Source organism: Haliotis asinina, chromosome 11, assembly GCF_037392515.1.
Source record: "Haliotis asinina isolate JCU_RB_2024 chromosome 11, JCU_Hal_asi_v2, whole genome shotgun sequence".
Classification (NCBI taxonomy): Eukaryota; Metazoa; Mollusca; class Gastropoda; order Lepetellida; family Haliotidae; genus Haliotis; species Haliotis asinina.
The window spans coordinates 48,686,598-48,708,255 of record NC_090290.1 but is presented as its reverse complement, the minus strand read 5'-3'; the positions used below and the strand labels follow the sequence as shown (position 1 = coordinate 48,708,255).

At 40.4% G+C, this 21,658-nt stretch overlaps 1 protein-coding gene across 1 annotated transcript in view; it reads left to right on the top strand.

Annotated features, from left to right (window-relative positions):
- LOC137255495 (calcitonin gene-related peptide type 1 receptor-like) overlaps positions 1 to 21,418 on the top strand; it is a 90,487-nt gene extending 69,069 nt beyond the window's left edge. Inside the window, exons 11-17 of the mRNA XM_067792931.1 lie at positions 8,312 to 8,465; positions 14,754 to 14,820; positions 16,039 to 16,102; positions 17,124 to 17,209; positions 18,175 to 18,310; positions 19,669 to 19,710; positions 21,224 to 21,418. Of these exons, the coding sequence (XP_067649032.1) occupies positions 8,312 to 8,465; positions 14,754 to 14,820; positions 16,039 to 16,102; positions 17,124 to 17,209; positions 18,175 to 18,310; positions 19,669 to 19,710; positions 21,224 to 21,418 (744 nt within the window). The remainder of the gene's footprint in view (positions 1 to 8,311; positions 8,466 to 14,753; positions 14,821 to 16,038; positions 16,103 to 17,123; positions 17,210 to 18,174; positions 18,311 to 19,668; positions 19,711 to 21,223) is intronic.
- The last annotated feature ends 240 nt before the right edge of the window (positions 21,419 to 21,658 follow it).

Below are 21,658 nucleotides of genomic sequence, written 5' to 3'. Positions count from 1 at the left end.
TTAATCTTTTGACACACAACGTTACGGGGTCATTTCAGACCCCTTTATGAGGTCAACCAACAGTTGTTGCTATTAACATGCAAGTGTACCAAGAATACCATTCACCAAAACAAAGTTTTTTTGTCATGACAAGGAAGTCAAATCACTACAGAGAAAATAGAAAACCATAAAGCCCCAGTGTAGATTGCATAATGAAATCTATGTAAGGAAAGTACAAATACGAATGTCGCGCATGCCAAAGTTTCTAGTGGATCAAATTATCTAAACTAGTTAAGATCGTACTTTTTCTTACTGCCTCATCGTCTAAATTACAAATGCATTCCATCAAATACGTGTAAGCTCTGTTTTTCTCGCTGCACACACAAATAACAATGAAATTGTTTCATTTAAGCTGTAACGAGGTACGAATAATGTACATCCTTATGCCACTTACGAAGGTATAAATAGATATATTTATACAAGATAGCCATAATGTTAAGAATAATTAAACAGTCAGCCCGCCAGTGTCTGGAGAGTAACACAGGTATATTCTTGTACGTCTTGTATTGTGATGAGCTTTGATAAATCCATGCAGTTCTGAATGGACTTTTGGCTAGATACTCCGTAATGTCAGCCTTGACTTGGTGATGAGATAGAAATCGATTCAGTGTGATGTCCTTGATTCTTGTTTCGTCGGTTATTTGGTACTGGACTGAATCCTTGTATTTGTGTTGAGTTACTCTGGTTGTCACTTGAATTGATTTATGTATCGAACACAAGAATAAACATCAAGTTCTTGTCAGGCGCATCTGTCGGTCTTCAAAGCACTGACATAGATCCTTTACTGTCTCCACTGGAGGTACTTGCAACCGCTTCCGAAAAACAACCACACCATCAACCACAGCAATTACATGCACTGTTAAGTTACTTTGGTCAAATTGAGGGGCCATCTCCAAATCACTGGCCATTTTACTTCAACGCATTTTCCCAAGGCGGTTGATGAATTTTAACTTGTCTGCACACAGCAACAACATGCTGCTACAATGTTCTTGTGGTCAAGGTTTGCAAGTTTCAGTTCAACAGCACGATTTGGTTTTGCTCAAAGCATTAACCGTCCATGCAAGACTTTTTTCTTTCTTTTCGGTCCACAAACTTTCCTTGAATTTCCACTGCTTGTTTCTTGCTACCGGACATGTAGACACTGTTGATTTCTGTCTTCAAAGGAGCAAAAAGGCTAGCTGTTTCTTTGTTACATTTTGAGACAGTGTCTTCATCCGAACTTTGACAATCAATTCACAGTTAGTGTCCTTATCATATTGTTGTGTTATGACAATTCCGAATTTGTAACTTCGCGTAAGACATGAATTGGGATGTGTGACCACCTGAAAATATTGTTATACTCAGCACCAAGTCATGCTTAATATCAATTAGGTATTGACCTGTTAACGTCAGGATCTTACACAAAAAAGCGTAAATCAACAGTATTCGCCTACAGTTAAATATGTTTCTGGTTGTGTTCATTTTAGCAGAAAGTGAACATTTAGAAATAAATAAAGCCTATGGCAAGTCACACGAAACATATCTACAAAATGTTTGAACAAATAATAAATGAAGCGACTATCGAGATCGGGTGGTCAGACTCGCTGACTTTGTTGAGGCATGTCATCGTATCCCACTGGGCCAGTTGTGTAGATCAATGCGAATGCCTGTGATCCCTGTATTGTCCAGACTCGATTATTTACAGACCACCGCCATAGTTGGAATATTTCTGAGGTGTTGAACACCAAACAAATAAATAAACAAATCATATTCTTTCCCTTAAAAACAGTTCTATCTATCACTACAGTTCACTATCTCCAAGGTTTACAGGTGAACGCTCATTATATACCGAGACTGACGCTTGCCTTTTGACATTTATGGAGAGCGTCGGCTACTTGCTCCGGTCTGCATGTTACAACTTCAGAACCAGTACGCTTTATGTTTTGGTTTTTTTCACTATTTGATTATGGAGTCTTCTTTGCTTGTGTACTGTGTTAGTAACTGTCATTAGACATGCCATGTTTGATTTTGGAGAAGTAAATGCGTTGTTGCTAGATTTGTTTTCTCAACGTTGGACATGGAGTGTCTTTGGATGGGATACATGTAGTCTCACCTTAAGCATATGGGTTTGTTCCAAATTGCCTCTGTTCACCCAGCCGGTACCAACCCTTTAGTGTCTCACAGGCAGCTTGGATTATCCGGGATAATCGTGCGCGCTTTGAGCAGGATATGAAGCCTGTAAAAGAGCTTTATAAAAATTCATGTTGTACAGATTAAAGATAATATGCAGCAGAGTGCGTTCAGGTGGTCCTGGCACAGTGAGGCAGGAAAGGCTCGTCATCAGCTCAGGGCCTTTGTCTTGCCAGACAGCATGCAAATGGGACTTCTCACAGGAAACACTGCCAAGACGAACCCACCAAGACCCTTTCAGAGGACATGTGAACTCTCCAACACCGAAGCCTTCTGCATTACCCAGAGTGTCAGAAGGGCTGTTCTCCGGTGGTGAACCCTGGCACTCTTCTGATCTGCGCCAAGAGATCACAAGGTAGCAAGCAATGAGATGCAAGTGAGACATTTCAAAGGCGATTTCCGCATACATTGCATGTTTTTCCTGAATGTTGTCAATCACTTTTAAATGGGATAGAAACTTCAGTGATATAAATAAGTTCATTGGGTTTATCAAAAGGACACGATCAGGTTTGTTAGCAGGAATTCTTCTCAGGCTGTATATGAACCTATGCTAGAGAAGTTTAAAAGCGTCATTTTTCATGACGGCCTGGACATGTTCAGGGTCGTGCCATGGATGGACCTCGGAGTCAAAGCTACAAGCATGGCGAAGGCGGTAGTGAAACAGCTCGCCATGCCATCATGTCCTTTCAGATAACGTGTTCGTGCCAAGGAGGGGCATCCACTGACAAGGTGTTGGACAGTCTCTGTAAATTCATTATTGTTGTCCTACTCTTTATGCTAGCACGAGTTGAGTAGGCTGCCTTTTAGGGCAGGTGATGTTTGTCCTTTTGTATATTTCCGTTTGTTGTTTAACGCTGCACGCAATATTCCAGCTAAATTCTTACGATCTAAATAATTGAGAATCCAGTGATTAACGGCATGAACATCTATCTTAACAACTGGGATACGATGGCTTGCAACAAAGGCTGATCCAATATGGGTACATTGAGTGAAACCCATTTAAATTGTCCCCTGCCGTGATATTGCAGGACTATTGCTAATTCCGGCGCAAAACAACCAGGTCATCACGACTGACCGATCCTGTTAGTGTCGTCTTCTGGGACAAGCATGAGTTGCTGAAGACAACTTTCAACCAGCATGGTCGCGTGTATCTGCTTGTGTGAAGCCGAAAAGCTTGAATACGAGAGTTCACTCGTTCGGTGATTAGACAATAAGTAATGAAAGTAAGCTGCCGCATTAATATTCGCCCTGAACTCGCTACTTCATTGGAAATAGAAGCACCAAGTACGACCATATAACGCAAATACTCAAATCATTAATATGGCTACCGGTACAAGCTCGTGTGGAGAACAAAGTCATTGCCCGTACGTACCACTGTATAAATGGAACAGCTCCTGAGTACTTGTGTAAACTTATCAAATTGTACAAACCCTCTCATTCTCTCCGACCAGACACACAAACTCTTCATCAGACACTTAGATGAAAGTTCAAGGTTTTCGGACAATGTTCTTTCAGAAATTCTGCTGCTACTCTCTGAAATGCTCTGTCTACTGCTCGTCCTTGGTGAGTTTCAAAGCCCAATTGAAGTTATACCTTTTCAATGCAAAATTATCCAGACTGACATTTCATTTTTGCCTTGTACGGCGCTTTGAGCATATATTTATGGATATATGGGCGCTGTAGAAATGCTCATCTATGCTTATCTATCATGGTCCAATAAGCGCACATTACCATGTATAGTTTGAAACACTAACGTGGGCCCTTTGTAAGTTATCCTGTGTTGACCTATTTGATGCCGTGGTCAAGTTGCCCTCCTTCCAGAGGGATAATAACCTCATGTCCAGACGAGATGATATCTGTATGACAGTCTCGCGAGAGACACGGCTTCATTATAGTCTTCTCAGCTGTCACATTGATGAACACAGCCGCGTGTGTGGCTTGTTAGGTTCATGACTAAACAGAGTCATCAAGACAGTCGATGTGTGTTTTCTATTACTGGTCTCGCTCTTGATGAAATGGAACAACAAGATATTTTTTCATATGTGAAACACACTGAGATTGAATAAGCCTTAAAGAGATATTCCACGATTTACGAATTTCGCTAGCATTAGTTGTGAAGGAGATAGTTACATACCATCACACTCTATTCCCAACTGTGGTCAGTGTTTTGCAGCTAAATGCATCGGACGTGATCGCTATTTACGTTTTTGATTGTTTTTTAACACCGCACTCCAAAACATTCCACCTATATGACCCGTGCCTTTAGTAACAATCACGGCATCAGTAAAACCACAGAACGTTTTATGTTTGACAGGTCTAGAAAACTGTTGAATGATTGACAGGTCTAGAAAACTGTTGAATGATTGACAGGTCTAGAAAACTGTTGAATGTGAAAGTAACAGGAAAGACTAATGAATGACCAACTTCTTTATTGTAGAATTACGTTTCGGAATAGCATGAAAACGGTTTAGTATCTATACCGAACAAGCTGACAATAAGGAAGCTGATCATCCATGAAGACTCATCATTCCTATGTCTAGGACATTTGAAAAATTATCCAATTAACGACCATTATTATGTCAGATGCAATTCCGTATTGTGTGTGGTACCATATGTTACCCAGTTGAAAGCAGTCGAAATCGTGTAATAGCCTCTGCTTATAGAAAAATTTTTTTTTCGAATATGGAAAGGGTTCCATTCATTCATTCATTCATTCATTCATTCATTCACTTATCTAGATTATGGCATGTGATAATGTAGGGAGATCTGTGTTCATGTCAATTATGTTATTTGATACGCTTTGGAAGAAAATATCCCAACAATACAACGCGCGCGCACACACAATGTGACAAAAAAATCCTTCCCTTCAAAGAGCGCCATGAGATTAAAATATAAGAGACTACAACATTCATTAAGTCCTTACTAAAGCGTTCAAGGCATTTCATGGTAGACATGTGGAGGATATTTCCAAAACTCATGCATCAGTGACAAAACTGATCTCCGATCCAATTCACTACCTTGACGTGTACCATACGTCCCCGATTTTTCCCCTGGTGAACAGTTCCTATATGTTGTATGTCTTTATGACGGGTGCCACCAGTGAGGCAGGATACGCTTATATGACATTGTGATTTAATCACACATTCTCTGTCATCGAATCGAAGAGTGACAATCACAGGATTGTCTGATCAGACTCGATTTCTTTACAAACAACGATCCCCAAACTACATGTATAGCTGTAATACTGGTGAAACATGATATTGTCTTAATTTTATAATCGAATGCTTTTAGCAGAGATTTTTTGTGGATGTGGAAAGGGCATCTTGACTTGTATCATACGTTCCCGGTTATTTTTAGGTGACGTGCTGACTAATTTGCGTGAATTTACGTCAGACAGGTTATGCTCACCTGTTCGCGACTTTTAATATCATCACTTTGCTTTTAACCTTTACTTTTCTTTTTGATCTTGAACGGATTTAGCGCTTGCGAGGATTTGACGACCTTGATTGTATTACAAATATGTATCATTTGATACTTGTCTTGTGCAAACAATAACCTGGCATTAATACGAACACTGAAAATGGGTGCTTTAAAACTGGATATTTCGTTGTGATATGTGTTTAAGACCGTAATCATGACTTGCCAGGTGGAGCGAGGTACTACTGACAATGCAGTCAGCGGAGATTTTCCATAAAGCTGCCGTTTAGCTACTATGGTGTTTCCCTTGTTTTGTGTCAGACTCTAAATCGCTTCGTTTAAATGTCAGCGGTGATGTTCTCTGGGTAGATGACGTTTTGGGATTTCATATTAATACCAGATATTATCTACCATCACAATTACACAGCGATATCGTCATTTATTCTTGTCCTCAAAACCACTAAATCCATATTTTGAGAAACCATATTTCAACCATGTTCTTTTTCTTTATTCAGAAAAATTCTTGTTTGGTTGTAACATTATGAAGTAGTATTTTCTTCAAGTATTTTATGGAACTTCATATCTTTATCTTCTTATGTATTTAAGGTTGACGTTAATATTTTTCTCCTAATTTACCTAAAGAGTTGTGCCCTTTAAGCATACCTTGGGTTCGAGTCCGTGAGTTATTTTTATCAAGGGATACACCGCATGCGAGGTGGATGTATGTGCATTGAGTTCAATAATATACATTCTTATGAACTGAATGGGAAACTAACTTCAGTTTGACATACGCATTTAGAATAAAACATCCAACAAGATCTCGCTACAGAAAGGTTCGTTTTACCTGTCAGTTCGTTATAAGCCCGTTCGCTGTAAACGGAAATACATGGGTATTGCGCTGCCTGCATGTTCAAATCGTTGAAATTTGCAAGATTTGCTAGAGTGGGTGAGTTGGGTTTTTCGCCGCTTTTAGGAATTTTCCCGCAATATCACGGCGAGAGACACCAGAAATGAGCTTCACACATTTTATCCATATGGGAAATAGAACCCGAGTTTTCGGCGTTACGAGTGAACACTTTAACCACTAGGCCACCTCACTGCCCCCTAGGTTTTGTCAAGAGAGTCTGTTTGATCTTCACTGTTTCAGTAAACACTGTAACACACTTCACGTGGTGGCACTTACCTTCAGCGCAATATCTGACATCTTTCGAGCGCCTTCTTTCTCACAACACAAATTTGCAAGATAAATTTACGAGTCAGTATTTTTTCAGAATTTCTGCCGAATATTGATGTGAAACATGATATGAGCAAGATGTGAGGTGAAATGATGAGTCCAAAAATTTTATGGATTTTCAACAAACCTGTGTCAAATTTGTATGGAAAGACAAACCTGATAAAATGAAAAGAGACGTAACTGCAAACGGAAAGCATTAGTTGAAAACTGTACACCTAACTAGAGAAGACTTTGGCTAGCTGATCCTGAATATATGGGAAATCACATAAAACCTTACATAATTTTGTTTTCTTACTTTTTTTCTTCTATTTCATTTGCAATCTCTGCATGGGAATCATGTTTATGGCACATTAAGTATTTGGTTTCAATATATGTCTATCATAGATAACGAGACTATTTTACATTTTTAACAATGCAGGTATACATTTATGATTTCAAGAATCATGCTACAGAGGAATTCTACACTTATGGGAAACCATAAGATATATATCAAGTCAAGACAAATATCTGAAGATATCATAATATCAAATCTTCCATAATGGCCTGCTTAAAGAGAAGACAAATCACTCTTCCCAAAACACTACCATTTTCTCCAACAACGCTACCATTCATATCCGAACTCAGACTAAGGGATAAAGGCTCCAAGACTTTTTGTCCTCTTTACTAGATCTCATTTACAAGAAACTATATGCATCTAAATAGGGGCGGAATCTTTGAAACTCAGCATGATACGTTACGAAAATTATAAAAATGACAAATCGATATTCAAGACGTCGTAAAGGAATGAGAAAAAATTGTCCATCTAAAATATAATTGCATATTCGGATCCAGAGTTGTGTGTGTGCAGGGTACGCGCTCCGCGCACGCACATACACACACAGAGAGAGAGAGAGAGAGAGAGAGAGAGAGAGAGAGAGAGAGAGCTCCACACCATTTCTTCTGAAATTTTGTTAAATGACCATTGAAAGGCGGATGAATATATAGTCTGCACCCTACCCCACCAGTTTTTTCAATAGTGTGTACCTCTCCTGTCTCACAAAGCTATATCCGCCCTTGAATTGTTTTCATGTTAAAAGTATTTGTGAAAGTTTGACCAGATTTCTAACGAATGTAACTGAAAGGCAACGTTGAGCTTACTTCAGAAAACATCTATCTTGAATTTCAAGGGGATTTCTTTTTTCAATGCAGTTGCGAAACAAGTAATATACACCCAGAATACATAAGAACACTTTCGACATTTGAGGCATTCATTAAGGAAAATATCAAATTCTGATTTGTTTGTGTCAGGTTTGTGTCAAGCTTTCGCAGTAAGTGACAGTACAAATCTGACTTGTTCGTTTCAGGGCTGGTGTCAAGCTTTCGCAATAACTGACTCTACGATTCTGATTTGTTCGTGTCGGGATTGGTGTCAAACTTTTGCAGTAATTGACTGAGTACAATTGTTCGTTTCAGGGTTGGTGCCAAGCATTACACGTGTTCACCCAGTACCTGACTGTGTGTAACTACTGTTGGATGGTGTGTGAGGGGTTCTACCTACACACACTGATAGTGATGGCTTTCAGCAGGGAGAAGAAACTTCTGTGGATGTGCATCGTCATGGGCTGGTGTAAGTTTACACTTTTCATTATAGAAAACACTGAGACGTACAGCTGTTAAAGTCTAAAAAACAAATACCATCTACATAAAAGATAATGTCATCATGGTACATGATCCATAAAACAACCTGAAAGATGAAAACATGTTATGTGTAAATATAAGAACCACCCGCCTAAATTGTTGTCATACAAAGGGATCAGCGTTCGAAATAATCGCCAGCCTGGAGGCCCAGCGGCGGTTGTTTTTTGTTTGTTTTTTTTTTTTTTGTTTTTTTTTCACCAGACCGACAGTTTCAATTATTTGCAGGCTCTTGTGGATTATCTGCCTCTATTTTTAATTTTGTAAAAAAAAGTTTACTATCGTTTCTTGAATCGTCCATAATCCATCAAGTTACGATAACCTAGAGCTTCACCTCCTGGTATTTCAGTGCTTTGTGCATACTTATGTCAACACCAGTCTTTAACAAATATAAACTTCTGCCGGTGCCATAGGCTTCGCGTATTGATTTTGTAAAAAACACAGTGAAACTGAACAGTGCAGTTTATTTTCTTTATTGAATTGACTTTTTTAAGAAATGGGCCTGGAGCTTTCATTCAGGGTCTGTAGGTTTTGTCTGCAAGTGGCAGCAGGCCCTGATGGCAAACTGGCAATATAAAACAACCAGTTTGTATAGCAAACACTGAAAGGGTTAACATAAAAAATCTGCGAAAATATTTTTCTTTTTTCTGAATCCAGATCACCTGAAACCATCCTGCCTACTGACAAATATTCATGGGAGCAGCTGAGAAGTGAAGTTTCCTTTTCTGCTTCAAGATACATTGTAACACAATTCACACGTAAACAAACCCTTGAATATCCGGGTTAGAATTCATCTTCAGCAGCAGATGTGTCGTACGAGACGACAACAGGGATTGGTTGGTCAGGTTCGCTGGTTTGGTTGACACACGTTAACGTATGCCAGTTGCGAAGATGGATGCTCATACTGTTGATCACTAGATTGACTGACATACTCGATTATTTACACACTGTCGCCGTGTAGCTGGAATAGTGCTGAGTGCGACGTAAACCTAGACTGACTAACACACGTGAACAAATGTTGGGAAATGTGTTTCTTTGCAATATCTGACGTCTTGCCATTGAGGTTGAGCGCAGTTGAGCGCGGGCACTCTTTGGATGGGTGACTCCTGAGGGCTTCTAGGACTTCTGTCCTGTCCCCACAAAGGAACACTTGTGATACATGTGGTCTCACCTTAGGCAAGTGAGTTTGTTCTAAATTGTCTCTGTTCACCCAGCAGAAAATGGGTACCCAGTGGGATAGGTCGGGAGACTAATAGCCTTCTAGGGCCTCCCAGACAGCTTGGGTTATCCGGGGTAATAATGTGTTAGCGCTTGGAGCATGCATGAATGTGTTGAAACGGCGCGGTACAAATAGCCGTAAGCACGTTATTATTTACAAGTGCACACCTTTTCACAACTCAGATGTGCGACATCTCGACCGAATAATATTTTTTTCACGATGATATATTTGCATAATAATAATAATTTATTTCCACAGTGTGAGTGAGTGAGTTTTAGGGTTTTTTTACGCCGCTTTTAGCAATATTCCAGCAAGATCACGGCGGGGGACACCAGAAAATGGGCTTCACACATTGTACCCATGTGGGCCGGGGAATCGAACGCGGGTCTTCGGCGTGACGAGCGAACGCTTAAAACCACTAGGCTACCCCACCGCCCCTTTCACAGTGTGATATTAGCACAGTTAGACGTAATATATGTTTCCACTGTTTACTGCTAATTTGCATATATGATCCCCACACAGAAATAACAGTACTATGATTGAAATAACACTTACCTAAATAGATAGCTAAACGTACCTATCTGGAACCTTTAACGCTTGCTGATTCATATTCTTCCCACAACTGACCTGTGAAGGTCCCGGGGTAGAATATGCCTTCAGCAACCCATGCTTGCCTTAAAGGCGACTATGCTTGTCGTAAGATGCGACTAATGGGATCGGGTGGTCAGGCTCGATGACTTGGTTGACACATGTCCTCGGTTCCCAAATGTGAAGATCGATGCTCATGCTGTTGATCACTTGATTGCCTGGCCCAGATTCGATTATTTACAGACCGCCGCCATATAGCTGGAATATTGTTAAAAATCTCACTCACTCACTCACTCACACAACTAAAATAGTGCTAAAGGTGGTGATGAGTGATGAATAAACGACTTTCATCCATTAATCATCAGGGCCCCGGCAGCATCACACAGTAAACGATGCATATTTTACAAGCGCTTCTTTAAACAAATCTTGTCATGACGGGAGTTTCTTCGCCCTTCCGTATTTCTTTCACCGGTCTGCTTAAACTATGTAGATCTCTTTGCCGAGGCACATTGATGAAATACAAAACAACATGCTATTATCATTATGATTATAATCTATTCGCCGAGTTCCAGCTAGGCCGCTCACAGGCGCTTTCTTTCTCTCTCCATCATAGCATGTCTGTACTTCGTTTTATCAATCTCAGCTCCCGCGGGATCATACAACTCCTGCACCAAGTTAATGTTGCTTTCCCATCTTTACGAGGTACCCATGCACAGCTGAGTGGACTGGCACACATGGTCACGGTACTTAGTCCACATTTTACTGCACGTATTCACCTGGGCCAGTATCTGGTCATATAACAACGGATTCGTGGGTTCTTTTAACTGCATAGGATCGTATACTGTACAGTTTGGGTTGAATCTGCACACAACGTTCACCCCAAGGTTTTTACACCCGGTCACAGGTGGGCTCGTTTCCAGCACCTTTTGGCTCGTTTGATCACGTACCTTGCACTTACACACATTAGACAGCTCGCCCACCGCGCCGCAATTAATGTTACCCGGCAATTGGTCTTCAGTAACCCATGCTTGTCGTAAGATGCAACCAGAAAGATCAGGTTGACGGGATTGGTTGACACATGTCATCGTATCAAAACGCGTAGATCAGCGCTTATGTTGTTGATCACTGAACTGTCTGGACCAGATACGAATCATTTACAGACCGCCGTCATATAGCTAAAATATTGCTGAGTGCGGCGTTAAACAGCAAACAAAAGAACAGATGTTGGTGGAATATCCTTTAGCGGAAGGTGAACGAACACTAATGGTAATAATGTCACACACTTAACCACGCTGATCTGTTTGTTTGTTGCAGACGTAGTATGACGTAGCCTGCTTAAACTGCAGTACGCCACAAAGGGTTGATATTATGAGCAAAGTCACAAGCCGTGTTGTTCCAACAACATAACAATAGCCACGTCTCCAAACCACCTACCCGATCAACCCTGTATCGGTACCCAGGATGCCAAGTCTTGCATTTGGACTTCCAAGACGCTTTAATCCGGACGTCGTGTCATGAAGTATTTGGGCTTCCACAACACAGTAAGCCAGATGCCAAATCTTCTGGTATTTGGCTTCCGCAGCGCAGAACTCCGGACGTCAAGTCCTGCTGTGTTTTGGCTTCTGCAGCAAAGTACGCCAGACGTCGAGCCCTGTGGCACTGCTTCTTGCGCTGCACAGTACGCCGAACGTCGAATCCTAATGTGTTGTGGAGTAAGCAGCAGAATTCACCGGATGCTGATTATTGTGACATTGTCGTATTGTGTTGTTCGCAACGAAGTACACCGGATGCCAAATCTTCTGGTATCTGGGTTTATACAGCCATGAACAGTTTATCGAGGACACGTAATGCCGTTTGAATGTTAAAATTGTATTTTGTTTTTCTTCTTTTAAGAGTGAAAAACATATTTCACCAAGCGTATTAGGACCACGCAGGTCCTGGTTTCTGTGTGACATTACCATTCTAATTTTCTTTCACTTCCTATACGCTGATATTACTCGGGGGCTCTAATGTATTAGATGCAACGACAAACTAAATCGTATGCCGGATGAAAAATGGAATTACAGCGGAACTTTTGTTTGGCGTAATGACATGTATATTAATACTGATGATTTTTATTGTTTCCACAAATACACAACCAAATAGAATAGGTATCTTCCTATGTACAATGGTGGCAAGGACATTCCGAACTCTTTGAATTGAATTCAAATGCCATAGAGCGGCGCTCTTGAATGTAAATTGCCAATTATTTTAGTCATACCGCTTTGTGTGTTCGAAAATATACTGAGTCAAAAAAGAAACTTCAATTGCTTTCTTCAGGGCACTATAAAAGAACAAGAAATGGTAAGATGGTTAAATCGTCTTTATTTCATTGCTGAGATATGTGTGATGTACTCGATACACTGACGGAGCCACAATCAGTTCCATTAGGCTACACCGCCATTCCAAAACATGGGTATACAGAATGTCAAGTCACAAAGATAAAAATTCGAAATTTCTCAGTTCAAAATTGTGTATGGCCGCCTCGCGCATTCACCACTGCCAAACACCGTCTCCTCATGGACTGCTTGATGTTTGTGAACACGTGGTTGGGGATTATGCGCCATTGCTCGTGCAAGGCAGCGCCAAGTTCCTGCAAATTCCGAGGTTGGTTCCTAAGACCACGAAGCCTTCTCCCAAGCGCATCCCACACGTACTCTATTGGATTAAGGTCGGGATCTCGATGGTCAGTCCATGACGTTGTTTCCAGCGTTTTGAAGGAAATTTCGTGTCAACATCGCGGTATGCGGCCGAGCATTGTTATGCTGGAACTGTAGACCCAGGACATGAGCCGCCATGAACGGAACGAGTTCAGGGGTGAGCACCTGGTCGCGGTAAGCAGCAGCTATGAGGTTTCCACGGATGTCCAGAAGTCGGGAACGGTTGTTCCACAGAAAGCACCCACACCATGTAACGTCCACCCCCGAATTTGTCGACTTCCTGTACTCAACATTGGGTATACCGTTCACGACGTCGTCTGCAGACGCTATGCCTGCCGAATCGGAGGGTAAACCTGGCTAAAGACGACACGATTTAAGTCTCTCTAGGTCCATCGGAGGTGGCGTTGGACCACAGCAGACGTTGACATTGATGAAACGGCGTCAATATTGGCCCACGATATGGACGTCGGGAATGGAGATTGGCAACCCGCAACCGATTTCGAATTGTCTGTGAGGACTGTCGACTTCCCTTGTTCGTGTAGCCGGCAGAAATCTTTCACGTAGGTGACGTAGGAGGATTTGACGGTCTTCTGCTCGTGACGTCACACGTGGACGACCCGACCCTGGGCGATCAGAAGTGGTACTAGTTTGATGTAGACGACCTTGCAAGTCATACACAGTACGACAGCTGCATCCCATTACCCTTGCGACGTCAATAGTTGTTCATCACGCTTGCAATACGCCAGCGGCACGTTCACGTTGCACATTTGACAATCGTGGCATTTAAAATATCGTTAGAAATGTGGTTTAAAAGTGGTCTTTTTTTAATTCCTGAGGCCAATGCAAACACGTGCAAATGAAGAAAACTTCGATGCGAAGATCACGTGATCGACTGCACGTGCAAAACCTGATTTGGCACTACCGTGATTTGAACGACGAATGGATGGGTTTGAGTGGGTTTCGCTAAGGTTTTTCAAGATATAGATCCCATTTCGCATACAAAGATGTATCATCAGAGAAAAATTATTTATTATTTGTAACAATTACATTTTGTGAAGTTTCTTTTTTGACTCAGTATATATTGACTCAGTGTGTCACTTTTGTACATTGATCAGTTTCGATAATCGCTTATTTTGTCAAATTGCTCCATTTAATTGCATTTTTTTCTGTTTCCAGATGTTGAATAATATACAAATACTACAAAATAGATTTCGAGGGGATCGTGCTTGATGTAGACTTGTACATGTTCATTCCAACTGACAAAACAACTTTCCACAAACTGTATGCCAAGATCGTAAGTAGGGGATAGGACGTTCTTATAGACTAAGTCCATACTTCCGTTATGTCGAAGTCGGTCTAGGTCATTTTCACAACTTTCTTGATACAATCGAACTCGGGCTTTCTACAAAGATTCCAAAACGCATTCTAAACCCGTGCTTTTATCAGAGTCACAACACCAAACGGTGGACATTAGACCACGAGACTCATCTATGACTTACACCCCCAGATCCCGTATGTTTAGCTGAACAAGTGACTGGCTTTTGCGTGTGTTTTGAACAGCGCCGCCGGTGAGCAGATTTCCTTTTCGCGATTATCCAAAATATTGCTGATGGGTGTGATTAATAACCTACAGTCTAGCTAACATTAGTGGAATTTGCTTTTGGTGTAGACTGCGTATTTTTAATAATTGTAAATATAATATTTTGTGTTTAAGGCTTTCCCTTCGCCCCGTCGGCAGTCTACGCTGCGATGCGAGGAATGGACTCCACTGACAATGTCAAGTACGCTTTTACAGTTTACGTCAACGATATTTGCATATTTACGGGGTTATGTGATAGCCAGATGGGTAAAGTATTTGTTTGTCACAATAAATAGACGGGTTCGATGCCACATAGGGGTATAATGGTGTGTAGCAGTACCCCCTCGGGGATACTCCTGGTATATCACGCCAAGAGGCGTGAAACCTAACTGACGCACTCAATATTGTAACACTACTAATATCAAATTACAATAAAGACTGGAATTTGCAACGTTCAATCAATAATGGCTCATATTAATGAATATTCAACTTTACTTTTATATTCTAAAATTGAAACAGTTTTCTGTTTAGAAAGGTATCTCGTAAATGTAAAATCAAAAGAAGCAAGATGTAGAATAATGTTACTCAGAATTTGGAAGCTTCCCATTTATGAACATGTTGGTAGACGAGTTGGTAGAGTTCCACGCTATTGTAAGTTATGTAAATTAAATTATGTAGAGAATGAATTCCGGATTAAATACTTTGTACTTATGTACATCAGTGAAGATGTTATGATCTGTAATCTTCAAAATTATAATCCAACCCATTTGCTGTCCATCTCAAATTATGCCTATGTTATGTTAAAGATGCCTTAATTTTGCGCAGTTCACTTGTTTGACAGCAACTCATAAACATGTTTCATAAGTTAACATTGTATGTGGGCCGGAGGCCTTTCTACCTACCGATATTGTGCTTAGAAAATGCAGATTCTTTTCATGAGGGAGGAGACAAACACACTACTCGTTCAGGTGAATGTTGTTTATCTGCAGAAACGTAAAAGTGTGACAAATGAAATTAACTTTCTATCTGCCTACAGTGCCTTCCTCTTATAGACACACTCACACTCACAAAACCGACACATACACCCCCCCTCCCCCCGCCCACACAAACACACACACACCACACATACACCAACACACACACTGCACACAATTCTGCACTTTCACTCTACATGCCACGTTTCTAAGAGCAAAACACTTTTTTAAGAGAACTGTACTTACTTTACGAGCCTTACGTCAGCTTGGCTTGCAACTCATTTAACATTAACCATTCTGAATCTAGTTTTCAAGCCGGTTTTACAACAAAGTGTTATGTTCCTCCGTAATCGATTATTTCATTGTACAGTGTGTGAAATATATATATACAAGGAAACGAAGAAAGTGTAAAGAATACAACATACAAGCGAGTCCTTTTGTTCCAGCTGTTGGCTGTACGAGTCGAAGTTCCTGTGGATTATCATCGGCCCAGTCATCCTGTCTCTCGTGGTAAGGACGAGCACTCATGGGGGTTGTAACAGACTCACGCCGCAACATGCCATCTCGGGGAACGCCTTAGTACCATTCCCTATAATAGTGAAACGTGTAAAGCCTGTTCCTAGTGTCCGATATGATATTGCTGGGATATCCCATACTCACCCTGTGGGACTCTCTCTCTCTCTACTTCCCCTGCTCTTTACCCCCGTTTCTCTCCCTGTTTACTTGTCTCTCTCTCTTTCTCTCTCTCTCGCTCTCTCTCTCTCTCTCTCTCTTTACAACTTTCTCTTTACTTCTCGCATCTTAATCTCTCATACTGATGGGTCATGACACTGAATCTCTCTCTCTTTACACCTTTCTCTATACTTCTCGTGTTCTCTCTCTTTCTTTCTTTCTTTCTTTCTCTCTCTCATACTGATTAGTCATGACACTGTACAAGACACTTCACAATGAAAATATTTGAGTCTCATAGAGGTTTGTGAACATGAAATTATAATGATCTCACTCGTTGTTTAGGTTTTCCATATTGACGTAACTAAGTACTTTGTGTATATTTGTTGTTTTTTCTTTTCTTAACAAGAAGTTAAAATAGATCGTTTATGCAACAGAATGTTCCTACAGACGTTTCCAATCTGGCTGTTTTAAGCGTCTCAAAAGGTTTTAAATGTTCTTAGGGACTGCATCTTTCCCTCTGTTCAGTGTAAGATGATCAATAACATCGTTCTGACGTTCACCCCCTTACTTGTGTAGTGCTGAAAACGTCTGTGTGTGTGGGTGTGTGTGTGGGTGTGTGTGGGTGTGTGTGGGTGTGCGTGCGTGCGTGCGTGCGTGCGTGCGTGCGCGCGAACCCGAAATGGGCAGATCCTTCGTTTGTTTCCATTTGGGATCTTTTTCGTATTCATGTGTTCAAAGTTATTATTCTTTTTATCAAAGCACTGAGCCATTGGTCAAGAAACAATATTAAAACTTCGGTGGAATACATTGAATATATAACACAGTTATCAGCTAATGCGTTTCATTCGTCGGTTTTCAGGTTAATTTGTTCTTCTTGGTGAACATTCTCCGGATATTGTTGTCCAAACTCCGTGCCTTCAACACTAACGAACAGCACCAAAACAGGTAGGAAAGTAAATTGTTTTGCTTATTGGTTGGTTTGTTTCGGGTTTTTTTTTTCATTTTTGTTTTGGGTTTATTTGTTTTGTTTGTTTATTGTTGTTTTTGTTTTGTTTGTTTGTTTGTTTTGTTTTGTTTTTTGTTTGTTGTTTTTTTTTGGGGGGGTTGTTTGTTTGGTTTTTTTGTTTTAGTTTTAGTTTTGTGTATTTGTATGTTTGAGGGTATGTTGGGTTTTTTTATTTGTGATCACCTCACTCAAGAATATTCCAATCATGTACAGGCGGTCTGTAAATATTAATGTCAGACAATTCAGTGGTCGATTTCATGAGCAATCATCTGCGATGGATATGAATCCGACAGTGTACAACAAGCCTCTCTATTTCGCCATTACCGTCAAACATGTATTGATGGTAATCAACTGAGTCCGGCCTTAAACAGCAAACAAGAGAGATACAATTATCAAATTGGAATAAGTTACACAATAAGTGAAAATCTCGTTTTAGTTCTTTTAGCCCTCCCTCGAATGATCCCCACTAACTGGTTGAGGTTCGAGATGAGAATCCCATAAACATAATTTGTTTGCTTGCTTGTGTGTGCGTTTGCGTGCGTGCGTGCGTACGTGCGTGTGTGTGTGTGTAACCAAGTTATCAGTAATAGTCCGTCTATATGACGACGACATGCAAATAATCCGAACAGATGATCAATAGCATGAGCATCGACCCAGGCATACGATGATGTGTGTCAACCAAGTCAGCGAGCCTGACCACCCGACCCCTTTAATCGCCTCTTGCGACAAGGATGGGTTACAGAAGGCCAATTCAGATCCAAATCGTCACGGGTTACATATAAAGTACCACAGTTAGGGTTAAAAGCGCCCTCGATCAGGATATTTCGTGGGTGTTATGTGCATCCCGTGTTGTATCAACGCATTTGATTCGCTCCTGCCATTTACACTGCTTGTTTTATTTCAGACGTGCTGCCAAGGCCATCTTGATTCTCATCCCGCTTCTCGGACTTCAGTACCTAATTATCCCATTCCGACCTACATCCGGGGTCCGCGAACTTTACATATTCAAAATGGTATCAGCCCTCTTGGTGTCTTACCAGGTATGTCATACGCTGCTTTCATTTCTAAAAGACATATGAAAAACACATTTTGAACACATACATATTACCTTCATTATTATGAATCAATTCAGTGATGATTTATTCATCAGGTTCTTGGATGGCCACACTATTGCACATTTTATATTCAATGTGATATTTTCTGATTGCTCTTCGGACCCCGCACATCCGTAAACTCCTTTCGGACGATTTTTATGAGAAGCGAAACCTACGCTCTGTGATTGCAATTGCTTAGCCGGACCCAGTGTTTCTGATACTTCAGAAATTGATAAGATTAACCTATCTCACACAAAAAGTTCAAGATGCTACACTGACATACATCATGAAACAGCAATGTGTAGAAGCTGAAGTGACCTGTGAGTTATCTGAGGTTGGACATAATCGAAATTTGAATTCATTTTCAGATCAGCATGTGGAATTTAGCAATATTCTGGCAAAATCATGGGGTGGCACCAGGGTTTGCAATTTTGCAATACTTTAATTTACCAGTTGGCCATTAGGGACTGCCGCCGCCTGCTTTAATATATCCAGACCCTTAAAAAAAGCTGCAAGTCAAATCAACGAAAACAAAATAGACTACACTGTACACAGTGTCACTCTGTTTCTACAAAATCAATTAGCGTACACTATGGCGCTGAGAGACGTTTATATTTGTTAAAAAGTGATGTTAACATTCCCAAGCGCAAGAAGCTTACAGGAAGTGAAACTGTAAGCTATCGGAGCATGATGGATCATGAATGATTCCCGAACGTAATCGTTGTTGCTGATCACTGGATTGTCTGGTCCAGACGCGATATTTACAGACCGCCGCCATATAGCTGGAATATCGCTGAGTGCGGCGTTAAACTAAACTCACTCACTCATTTGGCATGAGGAACAAATACCACCAACCACATGTGATACCAAGCGAGGAAATGACATACCTCAAACTAAAATTTTGGGAAAAAGTAAATGTTCATGACTAGAGATAGGCTTCGAGACAGTCGTAAGTTCGACACATCGACACTAAATTAGTGATAGGAATTCCAAGTGATCAAGATTTTACTTCGAGACAAGCGTAATTTCAACACTTCATACTTCGAGACAGCGCTGTTAGTGTTCATGTTATTTCCTTTTTATATACTGAGGGAAAAATTAAGGGATAACATGGAAGCAGAAGCGGTTCCCTTGTTTGTTTCCATATTTCTGTATACGATACACAGCTTGTAAAGAAAGCATGGACAAAAATAAATGAACACTGGTCCTTTCGTGTGTCGAATACCTTATTTTCATCTCAACATACATGATTAATGCTTCGCATGTTTTACCCTGTGTGATATCAAGCTGGGTTTCTGTTTCAGGGCGTGTGCGTTGCGCTCATTTTCTGCTTTTTCAACGGAGAGGTAACTATTCTTTTCTTGTTCTTGTTCCGAAGCACCCTTAATTTAATCAGGGAGCCTATATAGAGGGGGAGAAGAAACTCCTCGAAAAGCCGCTGAACGTATGTCTCGGGTCGTTACGTAACCAGTGTAGCCAATATGGTGGCAGTGTAGTATTTAAGATTGAGCCCGGTTTATTTTCAACAGCTGATTAAGTTCGCAGAGTTGTAACAACTGAAATCCTACATGTAGAAGATAGGTTAACTATTTTGTCACTTCAGTTTAAGTCAAATAATTGGTATTAGTGTCCGTATTAGGACAGCAGATTTGTAGTAAAGTTTCAAGTCGGTAAGTTACAGCTCACTGGCCTCTATTCTCGATTCACCGCAAAGATTTACTAAATTGTGCCGATAAAAACTTCTTTCACACATTCGTTTAATTTTTAGAAGGAGAACATACCTTTAGTTGAAAGGTATTTGCAAGTAATAGTGACAGTTGTATGACTTAAAACATTGTTAGGATGTAATTGAGGTATGTACAAAATATGACATTTCGCCATTGAAATGCTATACGCCGCTGTTTGGATATTCCTAGTTACTTCCTCAAAAACATCTTTCACATATGAATTCATATGAGGGGAATATACTATCAGGTGAAATGTGTTTGTAGGTAATAGTGATAGTTTCATAATCTGAAAAAGAATGTTAGGGTATATTTGAGGTGTGTGAAAAATGTGACATGTCGCCGATCTGCTCTGATCCGCCATTGAAGTACAATACGCCGTTGTTTGAGTGGTTCTAGTTACTACTTCAAAAACATCTTTCAAATACACCTTTAATTCTTATGAGGGGAATATACTATCAGGTGAAATGTATTTGCAAGTAATAGTGATAGTTCCATAATCTAAAACAAAATGTTAGGGTATAGTTGAAATGTGTCAAAAATATGACATATTGCCGATCTGATCTGATTCGCCATTGATGCTTGAAATGTTTCAAAGTAAAAGTAGATTTTTTAAAAGGACAGCTGATGTTAACACGTGTTCTCGCGATACGTTTGAGTTCTTTAACATGGTTTGGGAGGGAAGCCCGCGGTGTATCATGCTTTCATTCATTCACATACGTACTTCTTTCTTTTATTCTTTTTCTTTACTTCAATACTTCATTCACATAATTCTTGCTCTTAATTCTTACTATAATTCATTCATTCATTCATTGTAAAATTCCGACTGATGCAATAAACTGGCTGAAGTTCTGTTAAGCCAGGGATAATCTACAACGTATATACTCTATATAGACTCCCTGGGTAAACACAAATGAAGTTGCACTAGGAAGGAACCATGTCACTGTGTGTGTTGGAGCATGACGAGGCACACGTTAATTAGTACAAATGGTAAAGAAAGCAAGCGAGTGACCTATCCCTGTTGTAGAGTATCTCTGATTTAATCACTATACAACTACATATATACCAAAAACATTAATTTAAGTGCTTATGACTTTACTGTGACAATAATTTTAGTGTTGATTCCTTTCTTTAGGTTGTAACGGTTGTCAAAAGAAAATGGATGTTGTATCGAAGTAATTTTGACTCGAACAGTTCCGAACGTCGACGCAGCATGACTAACAGCATGATGTGCAATGACGTCACTCTGGTGAAGAATGGATCAAGGCACAACAGCGGTCGATTCTTCATAAGGACAACTCATGTAATTTCTGACAAAGATTTCTCATAGACGTAATCTCTATCCATACGAGCTGATTTCTATCCGTACGAGCTGTGAGAGTGAGTAAGTTATGTGCAACACGGCTTTGAATAGTTTTCCAGTTGTATAACTGCGTGTGTGCTGAATGTGAGGGTGAAGTCCAGACATTTAACATTTGTGGTGCTGCATCATACGTGAATCAGTTTAGTTTTACCAATATTCCAAAAACATCACGGCGGAGAACACCAGAAATGGGCCTCACGCATTGTA